The sequence below is a fragment of the Stegostoma tigrinum genome, chromosome 17 (genome assembly GCF_030684315.1).
Source record: "Stegostoma tigrinum isolate sSteTig4 chromosome 17, sSteTig4.hap1, whole genome shotgun sequence".
Taxonomy (NCBI): domain Eukaryota; kingdom Metazoa; phylum Chordata; class Chondrichthyes; order Orectolobiformes; family Stegostomatidae; genus Stegostoma; species Stegostoma tigrinum.
The window spans coordinates 4,939,926-4,959,087 of NC_081370.1; the positions used below are offsets into that span (position 1 = coordinate 4,939,926).

Below are 19,162 nucleotides of genomic sequence, written 5' to 3' on the forward strand. Positions count from 1 at the left end.
GCCATCCTTACTTGGTCTGGCCTACATGTGACTCCAGATCCACAATGTGGTTTACTCTTAACTGCCCTCTGGGCATTTAGAGATGGGCAGTAAATGCTAGCCTGGCCAGCAACGCCCTCACCCCATGAATGAATAAAGGAATAAAATGAAAATAAAGGAACAAAAGACATTTGAGTTCCATCAGTTCCCAAACTTGGCAGTGGCTAAAACTTCTGCCCATCATTCCATTGGCACCAGTTATCCTTCAAATCTTGGCTCATGTGAGTGATAAAAATGCAATATTGTTCTGCTGCTAAATTGACAGGTACTTCATTTCAGTGGCCACAGCATTCCCCTGGAATGAGCAAGGCCTCATTTCCATACTCAGAGTTATTGAATTTAGTTTGATATATCATGCAAAAGCACTCTCTAGCATTTCTAGGTCATGAGTTGCCATACATCACAGGACTTAAAAGCAATTATGAATGTAATTGTGCCAGGAACCTGGTCTCAATTCCACCCAAAGGCTACTGTCTGTGTGGAGTTTCCACATTCTCCCTCTATCTGTGTGGGGTTCCTTTGGGTGCTCTGGTTTCCTCCCATAGCCCAGATATGTGCAGGTTAGGGTGGATTGTCCGTGCTAAATTGCCTATAGTGTCCAGGGGTATGCAGGCTAGGTGGGTTAGCCGTGGGAAATGTAGGGCTTCAGGGATAGGACAGAATGATGGGTCGGGGTTGGGTGCACTTCAGATGGTCAGTGTGGACTTGATGAGCTGAATGGCCTGATTTCATTGTGAAGGGATTCTGTGATTCTAAATTACTCAAAAAAAGTCAAAAAATAAAACTAGAATCTGTGGAGTTGAGAGAGCAGCATCACCTCCCCTTCCCTCTATAAGTTTAACCAGGGACTGGTATCAGCCTGCACTCATGCCCACCACGCTCACTCTCCCATTGTCCTTTAGATGCCCTCTGTAATCATTGACTACCTCTCCCCTAACCTCCACTGGCGTTTCTGTAGTACTCAATATCAGTTGATACTGATTAGGTTGCCTGAGTTATTACGATGAGCCCTGAAGATGAACTTAGGATAGTATTGAGCTCGCACTTGGTCATGGGATGTAAATGTAGCCAGAACCCAGTGAATTGATCACCATAATCTGCCTGACATCCCTCATTCCAGGTACAGCTTGATCTGTACAGCTTGACTGTGCTCTGCAGACTGCATATTTCCATCGAGAAGCAAGGACATTAGCTGCAATTTCTTTTTAAATAAAAAATGCTTTACAACAGGGAAAATCACACAATTCTTGCATTTCAAAAATTAGACCATTAAAAATAGTCGTTGAACGCAATTCTCTGCGTATTTTTGTAACTGTATCATCTTTCCAAGGTGGTACTTAGAGCTATAATTACTCAGTGCAGATAAGAGCCAAACACAGCTTCATTTCAACGAGCCAGAAAAAGAGTCAGTATCTCTATGAAATATTCATGTATTGTCTGTAAGTATTCAGGGACAATACCAATTGAACAGGGCACTTACTGGTTAAAAAAGAAAGTGCTCCATGCCTTTGTATTCATTGAAGTGTGAGCAATGCAGCTGGCAGATTCTGAATGCTGACACAATTTATTAGGACAGGAATATTAACAAGACAAACCGAGTGAAATAATAATTGAACTTGATCTGAATTAATAGAAACTTCTTGCTTACCAAAGATGAAATGCCTGCTCCCATTACTAATTCAACAATATTAGCACCAGTGAGTGAGTTAGCTTCCACCTCTGAGTTATGGGTTTGACCTCAGTCCAGGCCGATGGGATGAAGACCATCGCACTTTGCTGATTGCATGTATCCTACTGAACAGTAGTTCCAATATTATTGCCATAGCGATACCTTAAGCCCGACAGTACGAAAGGCCTCAAATTCGGTATGAAAGGGAAACTATACAACTATCGTATTTGAGTATTTTGGGACAGTACAATCCTTCTGCCCTGTTAGCATTGCTACCTCACAGCACCAGCTTCGGATGACTGTCTGGGTGGAGTGTGCATATTCTCACCATCTCTGCGAGGGTTTCCTCCAGGTGTTCCAGTTTACTCCCACAGTCCAAAGATGTGCAGGTTCGGGTGGATTGGCCGTGATAAATGCCCAATAGTGACCAGGGATGTGCAGGCTACATAGAATAGCCATGTGGGAAGTGCATGGTTACAGGGAGAAGGTAGGGAGCGGTGGGTCTGGGCAGTATGCTGTTCAAAGGGTTGGTGTGGACTCAATGGACTGAATGGCCTGCTCCCACATTTATCACGGCCAATCCACCCAAACCTGCAGGGATTCTATGAGGAAGACCTGACGTGGCTGATATTAGCACCACCCACCTGGGGAAAGCTAAGCGGGGAATCAGTTAAATCATCAGAGGGGACTTTTGCACAATTTCCAACCATAATATGCCCAACTGTAATTTTACATTGCCAGCAGAGTCTACAGGTTAGGCCTTGATGATTTAATTTGAAGTCCAATCAGTTGCTTTGACCTGACTAGCTCCCTTGGGGAATGGGGAGGAAGAATCAAGGCCAAATCAAAACAGGCTTAGAAAAGTCGACAAACATGACAAGGATTCACATGGGAGCCTTGGCCCTCCTTTGCCTGGGATACCCCCAGCCCTCAAACTTCTTTCGGCTTCCCAACTGGGAATGACTTCCTGGAACATTATACCGGAGCTTGTCGCTCAGACCCCTTAGGCGGTGATCTCCTTTCAGATGATGTTAACAGTCACTTGCTGTTGATTTTACAGCCATTTCGGTTGAGTTATCCCCAGAGGCATCTTAATGAAGCCTAAATGTTATTGTGCTGCCTCTGAGCACTCTATCAAGCATAAATATATTTTAGTCTATCAAATAAGAAAACTATGATAAAATTTATGGAGTGAACAAACATTGAGTACATGTATTGTGTTTCAGACCTTTTTTATTTGCATAATTTATTCAACACTTTTGCCATCAGTACAAGATTCAAACATAATATTAGATCATTTTATAATTTGTCATGCACGTAGTTTAAAGTCCTGACTACATGACTCACTGTGAATATATTCCCAACATCAGGACATTTTAACGTTGTAGTCTTCAATGTGTTGCGATGGTAGCAGTGATGAATTTGTCAGTGTAGTTCTTCATTCAATAGGTCAGTGAAGGAACTAAAGCTGTTGGTGCATCATGTGTTATTGGTAATGCCATATACCAGCATCACTGACATTTATTATAGACCTCTAGACTGCTGGTTAATCACAGATCTAGATCTTTAGCAACACTGTAGCAAACAATTAATAACATGTAACAACTGAGATTGTTCCTGTTACAGCATTTGAGTCCCAAGTTAATGATGAAATATTGGACAAAGTCCAGTAGAGAGAAGAAGAAAGGTCATCTCGTACAATCATAAGAAATATTAGGTTCTTTAACATAGAACATAGAACATAGAACATAGAACATAGAACATAGAACATTACAGCACAGTACAAGCTCTTCGGCCCTCGATGTTGTGCCGACCTGTCATTCCGATCTCAAGCCCATCTAACCTACAATATTCCATGTACGTCCATATGCTTGTCCAATGATGACTTAAATATACCTAAAGTTGGCGAATCTACTACCGTTGCAGGCAAAGCGTTCCATTCCCTTACTAGTCTCTGAGTAAAGAAACTACCTCTGACATCTGTCCTATATCTTTCACCCCTCAATTTAAAGCTGTGCCCCCTCGTGCTCGCCGTCACCATCCTAGGAAAAAGGATCTCCCTATCCACCCTATCTAACCCTCTGATTATTTTATATGTTCTTTGTTTTGAAATAAAAGTGTTCGGTCTACCTTTTTATCATTTAGACAGGCAGGAGAGATGGCTGAAATAGCATTATTGTGATGTCCATGACAATATAATAATATAGAGGTGTATTCCAGCACTATTAATATCATGGCAACACAACTGAATAAAGAGATATCACTTTGTCTTGAAGGCAATGGTGGAAAAGCTTATAATATGTATAACCTTCCATGATCTCAAGATGACACAAAGCGCAGATCACAAAGCATAGTCACTGATGCAGTGTCAGCCCATGGTTTATAGCCACACAGCAAGATCCCACAAGCAACCAAGCAATAAATGACTAAAAACCTCAGGTTAAGTGTTGTTGACTAAGTTATAAATATTGACCAAGACTCCAGGGAAAATTCTTGTTCCCTTTTTCAGAGTAATGCAATGCAACATGATTTTTTAAAAAAAAATTACTCATGGGTCTCACTGTCTGGCCAGCATTTATTGCCTGCCCCCAGTTGCTCTTCAGAAGGTGGTGAAAAGCTACCTTCTCGAGCCACTGCAGTCTGTGTGCTGTAGGTAGGTATCTGTGCTCCCCAAACATTTTAATGGCATGTGTTTAATTTAATGCCCTACATCCCTCAAAACAGTCCAGTTTCACTGTTACAAGATCCTTGGCTAGGACTGACCTGATAATGGAGCAGTAACATTCAAGGTATGTGCTAGACAGTTGTCCTTTCTGGGTATTGTAATGCAGGGGATAGTGACTGTACATTTCTTACCCCTTTAAAACTTCAATGGTGTTGGTATGAAGACATATGACTTGTTTATACAGGGATAATGGGAACTGCAGATGCTGGAGAATCCAAGATAATAAAATGTGAAGCTGGATGAACACAGCAGGCCCAGCAGCATCTCAGGAGCACAAAAGCTGATGTTTCGGGCCTAGACCCTTCATCAGAGAGGGGGATGGAGTGAGGGTTCTGGAATAAATAGGGAGAGAGGGGAAGGCGGACCAAAGATGGAGAGAAAAGGAGATAGGTGCAGAGGAGAGTATAGGTGGGGAGGTAGGGAGGGGATAGGTCAGTCCAGGGAAGACGGACAGGTCAAGGAGGTGGGATGAGGTTAGTAGGTAGGAGATGGAGGTGCAGCTTGGGGTGGGAGGAAGGGATGGGTGAGAGGAAGAGCAGGTTAGGGAGGCAGAGACAGGTTGGACTGGTTTTGGGATGCAGTGGGTGGAGGGGAAGAGCTGGGCTGGTTGTGTGGTGCAGTGGGGGGAGGGGATGAACTGGGCTGGTTTTGGGATGCGGCGGGGTCTCTCCATCTTCGGTCCGCCTCCCCCTCTCTCCCTATTTATTCCAGAACCCTCACCCCATCCCCCTCTCTGATGAAGGGTCTAGGCCCGAAACATCAGCTTTTGTGCTCCTGAGATGCTGCTGGGCCTGCTGTGTTCATCCAGCTTCACATTTTATTATCCTGACATGTTTATACAGGTTGCTGCAGCAACACAGGGTCACAGAACCTCGCCTTACAGAAGAAAACTTCTCAAGGAATTATCTAAATCTTATCTTAAAATTATTAATTAAGCTTCCAACACCATTTCAGGCAGTGCATTTTATATTGTCAACAATTTACTGTGAAAAAAATGTGCCTCTAATCTACCAGTGTCAATGCTGAGAAAATTGGAAGGATGTGGAGAGACAGGTAGCGTTGAGGAAGCAGGTAGGCTGCAGAAGGATTTGGGCAGCCTAGGAGAATAGGCAAAGAAGTGACAGATGGATTGCAATTTTGAAACATAAGGGTATGCACTTTTGTAGGTAGAACAGAGGCATAGACTATTTTCCAGGGGGAAAGGCTTCTGAAATTTGAAGGACAAATGGACTTGGGGTCTTGATTCAGGATTCTCTTCAGGGTAATATGCAGGTTCAATCAGCAGTTAGGAAAGCAAATGCAATGTTACCACTCACTTTGAAAGAGCTAGAATACAAGAGCATAGATGTACTGCTGAAGCTGTATAAGGATCTGGGCAGACCATATTTGGAATAGTGTGAGTAATTTTGGGCCCTGTGACTAAGAAACACTGTGCTCACAATCGAGGCCACCCAGACAAGGTTTACAAAAATAATTCTGGAGATGAAGGGCTTGTCTTATGAGGAGCTATTGAGGACTCTGAGTCTGTACTCAATGCAGTTTAGAAAGATGAGGTGGGGAGTCTCATTGGAACATACAGAATACTGAGAGGCATGGATAAAGTGGATGTGGAGGAGAGGTTTCCACTAGTTCAATTATTGGAAGCTAGTGGGCAGATTGGAGAGGGAGTTGGATGATTGGGGTGTAGACACATATTCAGGGATGTGATTGCTGGAGATGGAGAGATGGGGAAGCCTGGTTGTAGCGTTCAGTTGAGTTAAAGTTTGTACCTAATGAATAGTCTCGGTATTAAACAGCATAATACTTCCTGGGTAAGTATGCCATTAAGTTCCACTTACCCGGTCCAAGTCTCTGCTCTGAGCTAAGGTTTGGAGACAGCCGCAGAAAGTGTAAAATTCCTGAACAATTTCCACATATGCCTATATGCCTGGACTTCCAGAATATTCTGACACTTATCTCCCAACTTCAGTTTCATCACCTTGAATCCAGACATCAGAAGACTTGCACCATCATCCAGATTTCTGTGTGGTTCTTTTGACAAAACTCTTAAATCCATGTTCTTTGATTTTGCAGCCTTTTTCCAACAAAAACAGTCACTCCTTATTTATTCCAACAATCTATAAACGCTTCTATTAAGTGTCCTGTTAACTTTTTATACTCTAAGAATAGTACCAGATTCTCTCATCTCTGTACAACACTGAATTCCCTGCCCTTCTGGAATCAGTCTGATAAATCTGATGTGTATCTTCTTCAAGGCTTTGAAATTCTTCCTGAATTGCAGTAAACCCGTCACTTTCAAAGAGAATTGGATATGTACTTGAAAGGTATGCCTTGTATTCCCAAGAAAGACCTATGGGGTCTTTTACAGTGTGTATTGTGTTAACATACTGTGGTTAAAGACTTAGCTTAAGCAAATTGACTAATCAATCACCCTCAATTAAGTTTTGGATTTCACTTAAGACTGAACAAAAATGTCAATAAACTTTAGTTATCATGTAAAATTGATCTCAGTGCACTCTCTGCATGGACATTTAATTAAAAGTTAACAAAATGCATGTCATTGTTAAAAGAGCTGTTTTAAACCCTGGGTGATCACTTGATTTGTGAAGGGTCATGCATAAGTAAGAAAAGTTTATTTATCTTTTGGAATTTTCCATTTATCAGCATCTCCCAGTGAGTCAAATTGGGTCAATTATAATGTACCGAGCTCTCAAAAGAGATTTCAACATGATATTGTTGGCCTTGTTACAGCTTTTTCTATGATATTGTTTTCATTATACAAGAAGCTTATGGTGATAAATGCTCAATGTGGTTACGCGGTCCTCACTCTGTAGGTTGAGTTTCATGTCTATTTAAAAAGGAAACAGATTGGACCCTATTTACATGCGAATGTATTACCATAAATTAGCCAACTTGCTGAAATACGTAAGTTAAAAAAACCTCTAAAATGTCTAAAAAGATGATAAGGTGTTTGATTTGTCAATCTAATTTCCCAGAGCTTTAATTTCACAGCCTACGGTGAGCTTTTGGTGTCAGAGAATGAAGAGTGTAGGTTTCTCTTGGTCACATTCTGTGGAACCAATGGCAAATAGCCTTTCAGGCTATTAAAATTATGAAATGAACTTTATTTCTTCATTTGTGGGATTTGGACATCGCGGCTAGGCCAGCATTTATTGCCCGTCCCCAGTTGCCCTTGAGAAGGTGGTGGTGAGCAGCCTTCTTGAACCACTGCTGACCCACAATGCCCAATGGCAATAAATCTCTAAGTCAGGAGGATGAGTGGCTTTGCGGGGAACTTGAAGGTGGTGGTGTTCCCATATATCTGCTGCCCTTGTCCTTCTTGATGAAAGTGGTCATGGGTTTGGAAAGTGCTGTCTGAGGATCTTTGGTGAATTTGAAAACTCAATAAGTAAAATTTTGTCAGTGAATCATCGAAATTAAGAATACAGTAAGCATGTTCACATACATCTTCCACTGAGCAGCTCATGTGCGTCTCTGCATTGTTTCTTTTTCCCTTTCCTTAGAAATATTTCTCCACAGTTTATTTGTTCCACTTAGTTTCATTCTGCAAGAGTCACTATCATTCAAAATGTCAAGAGAGAGCCTACTCCCAGGGCTACTGTCGAAACCAAACTGTAGCCATGCATTGAGAGTTGTGTTTGAATTGCCAGTTTCCAGGGAAAAATTGGCCAAAGTCCAGCTTTAATTGTACAAGCAAGGTTAAGGACTCTTCAAACTCAGGATGAGGCATGGTAGGCGTCAGAGGCTCTTTGATACATTTGGAGAGACATGCGTGGATGGTACGAAGCATAGATTTCCTGCAATAAAATCGAGCTGAAGAAAATTAAAGTGAGAAGACAAGTCGTATAGATTAGGCCTGTATCCCCCTGAGATTAAAAGATTGAAGAGCGATCTCACAGATGTGTTCAAGATGATTAAAGGGTTTTATGGAGTGGATAGACATAAATGATTTCCAGAACAACAGAGCATAACATTGTAATTAAATCCAAACCGTTTAGCATTGCTCTGAGACAGCAGTTCCTCACTAAAAAGATCGTGAAATTTTAGGACTCTGTCCCGAAAAGGGTGACTGGTGCAGGGTCCATTCAAAATTTAAAAACTGAGATTGAAAACTTTTGTTAGATAAGGATGTAAGGAACATGGAACTAAAGTGTAGATTTAACATACAGGCCAACAATGATCAAATTGAATAACATAATAATCTGAAAAAGGTGAGAAGCTCACTACTGTTCCCAAATAGTGTGCTGGAAATTATTGTACGTTAACTCATTTTTAATGGTACAAATGATCTGAAGTTGAACATATGTTAAATAAAAACAAAAAGAATTGCGGATGCTGCAAATCAGCAACAAAAACAAAGTTGCTGGAAAAGCTCAGCAGGTCTGGCAACATCTGTGAAGGAGAAAACAGAGTTAATGTTTTGGGTTTTCTCCTTCACAGATGCTGCCAGACCTGCTGAGCTTTTCCAGCAACTTTGTTTTTGAACCTATTTTAAGTGTGTCTGAATGCTTTATTACCAAACCATATACTTAACATAAAACATATTGAGCTATCTTCTAATTTTCTTCGATCTTGTCAGGCTGGTGAAACAGTACAAAGGTATAACTGTGTGACTGAGTGTCACAATGGGGCTAATCCTACTGTAGATAAAGATTCCTTTCCCAAGCTAGAAACATTCTCAATCAATATTTCTTCAAACCTAAGTTGTGTTAAATTGTTTTTATATGAGAACTATATAGATTGCCTTTTTAAAAAAGCAGTTTAGGTTCAAAGGTATGAGACAAACTATCAGTAATATTTTTGATGTACATCCATTAACTTTGGTGAACAATACCGCAAACCATTTCAACAAGTCACTAGTGTTCTTCATGGTTATGGAAGTCTGAATATTTGGACTTGGTCTAGTTTCTAGTTTAAGTTCAGTTTCACATAGTGAAGTCAGATGTTCAAAACAGTCACTTAAATTACAGACAGAAATATGTGTCAGTGCTCGGATTGATTTTTTTTTCTCTTTCTCTCCCCAGAGATCAGTGGCTTCAAGTTATAAAAAACCTCCAGAGAAAAGTTTTCCAAGCCGTCAATCAAGCCTAAAGATAGATGAAACATTTGAAACTATTAATGAGCTCGGAACTCTGGAACTGATGACTAAAGATTTGGAGTTGACATCCTATGGACACATGAAAAAATCTGTATCTACAGACTCACTGAATTCCATATCTTCCATTGGTAATAACTTTGGCCATGACTTCACTGTTGGGCAAATTGAGATGTGCTTAGAATACAATATGAACTCAAATACCTTGCACGTCACTCTGGTACAAGGGAAAGATTTGCTTGAGAAAGAGGATGTCAATTTTGAATCTTGCTTCGTGCGTATCAGCTTACTGCCTGATGAGCAAATTGTTGGAATTTCTCGGGTAAGCCGGATGAATTTTCACTTTCACGCTTGACTGTGCAGGAATGGAGGTTAAAAGGATGATGCTTTGATCTTTCAATTCAGACAGCAGAGAGTATTACATTCAGGGACAAACTGCCAGATTTATCTCCGCGGATTCTATTGAACACAATGGGTTGGGTTAATGATTGCTCCTCAGCAGAAGTGGAAGGAGGGATTTCAGGGCAATGCTGGTCAAAGATCAGTGCAAGCAATCAAATCGATCATTCACAGTAGCACATGTTGTTCATTGATTGGTTGTTTTTTTTTGGTTCAATCCCATCTTTGAGAAGACTGTTTTCTGCCATTCTGTACCTGTAAGTCTGTTTGTTTTCACTTTCCTTATTTTAAGCTATGATAACAATTTTGCTTGCTTTGAACTAAGTGCAAACAATGCAGTTGCTAGTGCAATTGCAATGTACCACCCCATTTCACAAAAAGTTCAATTTTGTGAAGCATGAAATATAAAATATTAATATTGAATATTTAAAAATGTCCACTTGTCTGCAAGGAAATTAGTTTCTCAAGAAGTGTCAGGAGGTTCGGTTTCGAAATGAGAGGCATAGCTGAATTGATAATGCCCAGTTTACAATTTCACCCAGAGTCAAAGTTAATATATGAGATCGAACCCAGGATAGGTTGGTCAAAGCGATAATTCTGAGATCATAAAAAGAAGATTAAATTTAATAACGCGAAGGGTGCCTCTCAATGAATGAATTACCATGGCCCACTGGAATCTCTCCTGCTAAAACAGAGGAAGATTAAATGGAGGGATAGGAGAAATGTGAACAAAAGCAGAACCAGGACATCAGCAGTGACTGTGGAAAGCAACACAAGAATCAACAGCATACTCAAATAGTATCCTGGAGCAAATTACTGCCGATGCTGGAAGCTGTACTGAAAACAATAAATACTGGAGATCACAGCGGGTCAGACAGCATCCATGGAGAGAGGGCAAGCTAGCATTTTGAGTCTAGATGGCTCATCATCAGAACTCTGATGAAGAGTCATCTAGACTCGTAACATCAGCTTGCTCTGTCTCAATAGATGTTTTTTGACCCGCTGTGATCTTCAGCATTTGTTGTTCTCAGTATTTACATATTACGTTGGAATTCAGTACATGTGCACATGGTGTCAATTTGGAAAGATATAACCTTTGAAAGGTAGAAAATTGTCAGATTTATTTCAGATAAAACAGGCCATGGGTGATTAAGAATCTGGAATAACTGAATGTTATTTTTTTGCTAGTACAACTTTCTGTTGTTATTTTTAAGTTATAAGTCCAATAGATTTATTCTTCAAAACTGGGCAGGAAGGAAGAAAGATTTGCATTAATTTAACACTTCGCTAGGTCACAGCCTACTGTGGAAGTACAGTCATTGTTGTAATGTGGGACTCGAACAAACTTCACCGAGGAGTTTCAGCAGTGACTGCATTTTTGTGTTGAGGGCAATTCATTTAAATAATAAAGTGTTTTACACGTGAGAGGTAGTGTGATCAAAACTCGCATTCTGCACTCCATTTGTCATTGGGGCCAGTGGCTCAATGGATAATGGGTTTGACTATGAATCAGAAGATTGTACAGTAGACTCTTACCTTGCTTGAGTGCATTTTAAGTGAGTCACAGTGGCGCAGTGGTAGTTTTTCCACTTCTAAAACGGAAGACTCAGGTTCAAGTCTCATCTGCTCCAGAGGTGTGTCGTAACATTTCTGAACAGGCTGATTTGAAGATTGGCAATGAGTTAATGACCAGATGGTCTGCTTTTGTGATGTTAATCAAGAGGCAAATACGGGGATGGACCCAAAGGCTAATTTCCTTGCCCAGATTTAAAACTGTGCCAATGGGACCTTTCACATACACCCGGAGAGAACAGGAAGGACCTTGGTTTGACATCTTATCCAAAATCTGGGATCCCTGACACCTTTGCTCTTCTTCAGTAATGTTCCTGGAGTATCTGTCTTGATTTTTCCCCCCTCAAATTCGAGAGTGAGATTGGAACCTAAAAACTGCTGGATGAGAGTGCTTCATTGACTTGGGTTATGACGAAAGCAGATTGCAAAGATGCTAAATTCGATTCGGAACGAATCCAAGTTCCTATCATGAAGGTATGAACCTGCAAAAACAAAAAATCGGAAAAGATCACTGAGTTCTTCCTTCCATAAAATGTTGTGACCCCCCATCACCATTCTAAACCCCACTCGAAAAAAATCATTCGGTTTAGGCTAAGAGATGCAGCGGGAGTATGAGAAACAACTTTCCTTTATGCAGAGAATGGTAATGACCTGGAGCTCATGCCAACTCGGCGAGTGGATGCAGAACAGCTGAATGATTTCAAGATTAAATTGCATGAGAGAAATAAACTTAGAGGACTGTGGAGATAGCGGGGGGGGAGGGTGACTTCTCGGTGGAGAGCTGGCATGGACTTGATGGGCTTAATGGCCTTCCTCTGTGTTACAGTGACACTGGTCAGAATTTCTCTACAGAAACAATGGGCTCTCTCTCAACAACAAAAAAATTGGGGGTGAACCCATCTCCAGAGAGCAAGGAAGGCAGGGCCTAGTTTAACGGTTGGTGAGCTGTTAAGGTCTTGAATTGATTTGATTTGATTTATTGTCATCTGTGCCTAAGCACAGTGAAAAGCTTTGTTTGTGAGCAGTACAGGCAGATCGTAGTATTTAGGGGCATATACATCATAGGGTGAAAAGAAAAAAATGGACAGTGTAGGGCATATCGGTTGTACTGCACAGGACTTGCCCCGTACAAGACCAACATTAACAAGATCAGCATTCTTTGAAGTTGGACAGCCCATTCATCATAATGACAAGGAAGAAGCTGTTCTTGAACCTGCTGGTGCATGTGTTCAAGCCTCTGTATCTTCTACTCTGACTGTTCCCATTGCAATGAAGTCCCACCACTCGCTGATAGCTGTCAGGTCTGACAGGGTCAAGCTGCAGCGGTCTTCACCCAGGGTACACTGAAGGTTGGACTCAAGGGTGAGTCAGTGGGCAGCTTTTCCAGTGCCAGTCAGGCAGGGCACTGATCACAAGACCAGGGACTGGGAACAAGCAAGGGTGCCAGTCTCCATTGAGGAGGGGCTATGTCCAAACAGGGAGGGACCAATGCCCACCAGCTTATAGTCTGGACAGCAGTTTTTACCTGTTCATGCCACGTAGCATGGGTATCCACCTGTTGCTGGGTAGAACATCAATGGTGGCAGGGCTAGGTCCCAAAGTGGTGATTGGTTAAAGGACAGGCTGGCCACCTGGCACCTACCCCACTGTTGTCAATACACCAACAGAGGTGGGTAAAAATCAGGCACAGTGTCCTTGCCATGTTGCCCATTGCTATGTTACCTCACTCCCTTCACATGTCATCCCACATTGAGGGAAACACAATTCAGGACCTTGATGTAAGTTTGCTCGCTGAGCTGGAAGGTTAGTTTTCAGACGTTTCATCACCATTCTAGGTAACATCATCAGTGAGCCTCCGATGAAGCGCTGGTGTTATGTCCCACTTTCTATTTATCTGTTTAGGTTTCCTTGGGTCGGTGATGTCCTTTCCTGCATTGGTGATGTCATTTCCTGTTCTTTTTCTCAGAGGATGGTAGATTGGCTCCAAATCAATGTGTTTGTTGACGGAGTTCCGGTTGGAATGCCATGCTTCTAGGAATTCTCTTGCGTGTCCCTGTTGGACTTGTCCTAGGATGGATGTGTTGTCCCAATCAAAGTGGTGTCCTTCCTCATCTGTATGTAAGGATACTAGTGATAGTAGGTCATGTCGTTTTGTGGCTAGTTGATGTTCATGTATCCTGGTGGCTAGCTTTCTGCCTGTTTGTCCAATGTAGTGTTTGTCACAGTTCTTGCAAGGTATTTTGTAGATGTCGTTCGTTTTGCTTGTTGTCTGTATAGGGTCTTTTAAGTTCATTAGCTGCTGTTTTAGTGTGTTGGTGGGTTTGTGGGCTACCCTGATGCCAAGAGGTCCGAGTAGTCTGGCAGTCATTTCGTAAATGTCTTTGATGTAGGGGAGAGTGGTTATGGTTTCTGGGCCTGTTTTGTCTGTTTGTTTGGGTTTGTTGCTGAGAAATCGGCGGACTGTGTTCATTGGGTACCCGTTCTTTTTGAATACGCTGTATAGGTGATTTTCTTCTGCTCTTCGTAGTTCCTCTGTGCTGCAGTGTGTGGTGGCTCGTTGGAATAATGTTCTAATGCAGCTCCATTTGTGGGTGTTGGGATGGTTACTCCTGTAGTTCAGTATTTGGTCCGTATGTGTCGTTTTCCTGTAGACGCTGGTTTGAAGTTCCCCATTGACTGTTCGTCAGGACCTTGACTTTATGACTCTCTCCTTGAAGTGGCAATATTCAAAAGAAAAACAGATCAATTTAGGACAACTGTATCCATACCATCCGATCCAGGTTTTAATTAGATCTGAAGCAATAGGTTAGTGGTATTCTAATCCTGTTATACATCAGAGTGAGTGAGTTCTGCATATAAGCCATTGTCATCAACAATAAGAACTAGCCATCCCAGACAGGGAGACTCAGGAACTTTAGATTTTAACTGTACTGATCACTCAGCCTTCAAATTAGTTGCTGGATAAATGTAGAGAGAATTTCTTTTTAAGGTGAGATACATTTCCCAGCAGAGTTCCTCTTTTGTAACCAAACAGTGAGCAATGTAAAATGCCTGAGTTCTCACAAGGTAGGGGAGTAAAAGCATTAACAAGGATACATCAGAAGCACTTTCACCGTAAGGGAGATGCTCTCTTTCTGTAAGCAGTTAGGACCTATGACTGAGATGAAACTAATCTCCATTGCTGGGTTCAATAAATATTGTTACACATTTACATCTGAAGGAAGGCTCTTCCTGTTCGTTAGGAGCAAGGGAATGCATCCTACAAAAGAATACTCCTCCCCACTAATAAATAGGAGCAATGTTAAATGGAGAATGTGTTAATTCTGTGTACATGCTGTCTAATAGCAATTTCCTTTGCATATTGATTCTGAGCGGCCACAAGGCCATGCAGCAGAATTACTGTGGTAGATCTCAGTCCCCACAGGCCTCGCATGTTTCAGCAGCAAGGCCAACAGTAAGTAGTTTAATCCGTCGTGTAGAACAGGTAGCATATATCAGTCGGGCATGCTTACTTGCAAAGAACTGGTGGTAAACTCTACAGAAATCCATTTGGTAGCTTTTGGATGCCAAAGTGCACAGGGGTAAATCCTTTTTGAGTCTTACCGATGGGAATTGAATCATCTGCCATCTCTATTAAGTTGTTTCTGAACTCTGTTGTCAGTTGTGTCACTGTTCACGCCCGGCCAACAGACCAGCCACCAGCATACCAGTACAAATGTATATTTGCTACATTTACTCTGCTGTGTTTCCAAGTGGTTGTCAATGCAGGCGAAAACGCTGTCACATGCCTGTAGTGATTCAAAGATATGTGTTTCCGCTCCGTATCAGGTGTGGAACTTTCTCGCTTACCGACACCATTTTCCTTTCTGATACAGTGCATCAGGAACACTGTTATATTGCAGCACATCCATCTGTCCTGCAGTAACAAGGAATATAACTGAAGGTTATATTACTGTGCACTCATCCCTTTAGTAGCCTGATTACTATAATGCATAATATGGACCATTATAATGGAGTTTGTTTTGTAAAAAGTGCACTGGACTGAAGGACTCGATTGAAGTTACTTAGATGTGAGTTAGAATGACTTTTTGAATCTCACCTCCTGAACTACAGTGGAGCTGGTGGTTTGCTGTCATGGATTTCCTGCCAGAGATAATTACTTGTTTGTTCTGATCTTTGGCACGCTGACCCTGCCCTGGCATGCCTTCTTTTAACCTTTGCCAATTAGGAGCTGCTCCCTGTTAAGGTACAGCTCTGCTATTTCCTGAATAACCACAGTTCTGGTTTTGTAACAAGTGTCAGAATGATCTGACCCTCCAAAGTCAGACACACCATAAATGAGATGCAATAGTGTGCACAGCTGTCATTTTTTTGACAAGGAAAAAATCTTTGTAAGTTCTAAATAGTCTCATTTCTCAGTGTCCTATTTTCTAAAGACCTTGGTAGCTACTTGAGTATTCCTTCATTGTTTCATGCAGATTTTCAACAAATGCTGAAAATTGAATGGATGACATGAAAAGGAACCTTAGCCAGCTTTTACTTTCTCTTGGGACTTGAGTAGGCAGCAGACTGTGACACATTTCCTTCAATTACCGTTGCATTCGCTTGCAAGCACCTATTTGCAATGCACTTCACACGATGAGCTCACTGTCTTCTGAATGTTTGCCAATTACAGTATTTGCGGAGAGCTAAGCTTTTGCATTTTATTAAGAATCAGGGCAGATTCTTTGTCTCAACTGTCCCCCTCACTTTCCATTGACTGGGAGCTATATCAATAACGGAAATGATTCCTGACACCAGCTGACGTTTCAGGAACAGGGTGATTATCTTGTTCCCAGGATGTAGATTATGCTGACAGGATAATGAGCACTCCATCTCTCCTGCCACACTAAAGAGCTTTTAAAAACAATTGTGGACTTCATTCCCATCTCCCTACCGACCAGATTGGGGTGGCACCGTGGTTAACACTGCTGTCTCACAAAGCCAGGGGCCTGGGTGTGGTCCCAGCCTCAGGTGACTGTTTGTGTGGAGTTTGCACATTCTCCCTGTGTTTGCTCCAGTTTTTGTCCCACAGCCCAAAGACGTGGGTTAGGTGGTTAGGTGGACTGGCCATGCTAAATTGCTCCATAGTGTGCAAGGATGTGCAGGCTAGGTGGGTTAGCCATGGGAAATTCAGGGTTGCATGAATGGAGGTGAGCCTGGGTGGGATGGTCTTTAGAGGGTTGTTGTGGATGCAGTCGACCAAATGAAAGCTTCCACACTGTAGGGATTCTATCATTATGGCATGTGGGGAGAAATACTGGGGCCATTTGAGTTTGTTGAGCTTTAACAGGCTCAAATGACCCTTAATTATTTATTTATATACTTGGGTAAACTGCTGAATTTGGCACCCAAACAACTCTCTGCATTTCGGAGGAGACTGGGAATGTGTGGGGATGGGGTTCAACCATTCAGCCAATACACATTATCCCCATCCCCAAACACTGCTGAGGGGTGCATGTGAGAGATAATATGAACTGCAGATGCTGGAGAATCTGAGATAACAAAGTGTAGATCTGGATGAACACAGCAGGCCAGCAAGGGTCTAGGCCCAAAACGTCAGCTTTTCTGCTCCTAAGATGCTGCTTGACCTGCTGTGTTCATCCAGCTCTGCACTTTGTTATCCCTTATGAGGGGTGCATGTGACTTCCAACCCATGGTTTTCTTTTAAATTCCATATCGTGTCACCAAACCAGAACTACAGAGAATGAGTTATACTGTAAATTAAAACAGGTTTAAGATGTTAGTTTTCTTCAAATATTGTTTCAGGAAGATTTTTGGATAATATTCATAATTCCATTGGGAAGTATGTAAAAATCTCGGAGTGGAATTCATTCCTTTTTAAATTTTATTCACAAGATATGGGCATTGCTGGATAGGCCAGCATTTATTGCTCATTCCCAATTGCCCTGAAGAAGTTTCTGATGAATTGCCTTCTTAAAGTGCAGCAGTCCTCAGGGTGTAGGGATGCCTACAGTGCTATCAAGAAGGGAGTTTGAGGATTTTGACCCAATATCAATGAAGGAACAGCGACATTGTTCCAGGTCAGGATGGTGTGGGGATTTAAGGGGAGTTGGTCCTGTTTCCAGACATCTGCCGCCCATGCCCTCATTAATAGTAGTAATCACAGCTTTGGAAGGTACTGGTAACTTGTTGCTAGCATCAGGCATTTGTAAAATGTAATTGTAAAAGGCAATTGTAAATTGTGAAATATCATCAGTGCACCTTGATACCCAGGGAGGGACAATTTCTGTTTGACTCACCAGGAGGAGAAAATGACTTTATGATGGAGAAATTGCTCTAATAATAGGATACTAGAGACACAGTGTAGACTAGAATTATTTTGAGTTGTCACCAAGGCACAAATTGTTTTATTTCTGCTTTATATTATTTGTGAACACCACAGGTGATATAACTTGATAGATGGAATATGTCTGAAGACGACATTTCGTGCAGAATCACTGCTGAGCTCAATCACTAATGAGATCACATCTGAAGGACGTAGCTGAGGAAAGAAAAGACGTAAGCAAGTGACAGTATTCCCATTTGCACCACAGGAGAGTTTGGTGACACTTTATGTAATATTTAGGGAAAAGGGAACGAGACACAGTGCAACTAAGGACATAAGCACACAATTCATGTGGGTGTTAGTGACCCCAGGTTATTTGATATAAGCCCAGTGAAGTGAACTGGTGACCAGTGAGGTTCCGCGGGGTCAGTGTTGGAACCACAACTAGTCACATTATATGCTAACATTTTGAATAAAGGAACTGAGGGCATTGTTGCTAAGTTTGCAGATGTCAAAATGATATGTGGAAGGGCAGGTATTACTGAGGAAGCGGGGAACAAGCAGAAGGATTTGGACAGGCTAGGGGAGTGGGCAAAGAAGTGGCAGATGGAATACACTGTTAGAAGGTATGAGGTTGTACACTTTGTTAGGAAGAATAGATGCATTGACTATTTTCTAAACGATGAAAGGCTTTGGAAATTGAAAGCATAAAGGGGCATGGGAGTCCAAGTTCAGGGATGGGTAACAAATGCGGACCTCACCAGCAATACCAACAACCCCAATGAGGAATTTAGAATATCTCTCTCTTTTCTTCCAATATTAATGAAGCAGTTGGAAAATATCTAATTTTTTGCACTGAGTTCTTTGATGGCTGATAAAGAGTACAGATTGAACAACGGATCCCAAATAGTACAGCTTGATTTTTCAGTCACAAGTTCCTAAGCTGGTATTTACATTCAGCACCAGCAAGGCAATGGATAACATACTACAGGGTGCCTTCATTATTTGGTTGCTCGTGGTCCTCTCTAATCTTGAGCAAAGGGTCTATGTTGCGCTGTTTCAGTTTTTTTTAAGTCATTTTCATGTTTTTATCACTAACCAACACAAAATCACTTTCCAGTTGTCAATCCACCATTAACAATCTTCTTCCAGGCTCTTTTGTCAGACATTTTCAAGTTAAGCATATATCAACTACAGTCATCCCTCAACACCTCTCCTCCGCTATATCACATCCTGAGCCAGGAGGTGCCTTAAAAACATAGAATGCTAAACATATTGTATGCATTGCCAATAACCAAGTCTGGAGGAACCAAT

At 41.7% G+C, this 19,162-nt stretch overlaps 1 protein-coding gene across 14 annotated transcripts in view; it reads left to right on the plus strand.

The window, feature by feature from the left end:
- The window catches only part of syt12 (synaptotagmin XII), a 218,333-nt gene that overhangs the window by 175,329 nt on the left and 23,842 nt on the right, over positions 1 to 19,162 (plus strand). For all 14 annotated transcript variants that reach the window (XM_048545953.2, XM_059651898.1, XM_048545951.2 and 11 more), the window contains one exon: positions 9,479 to 9,871. In XM_048545953.2, the coding sequence (XP_048401910.1) occupies positions 9,479 to 9,871 (393 nt within the window). The remainder of the gene's footprint in view (positions 1 to 9,478; positions 9,872 to 19,162) is intronic.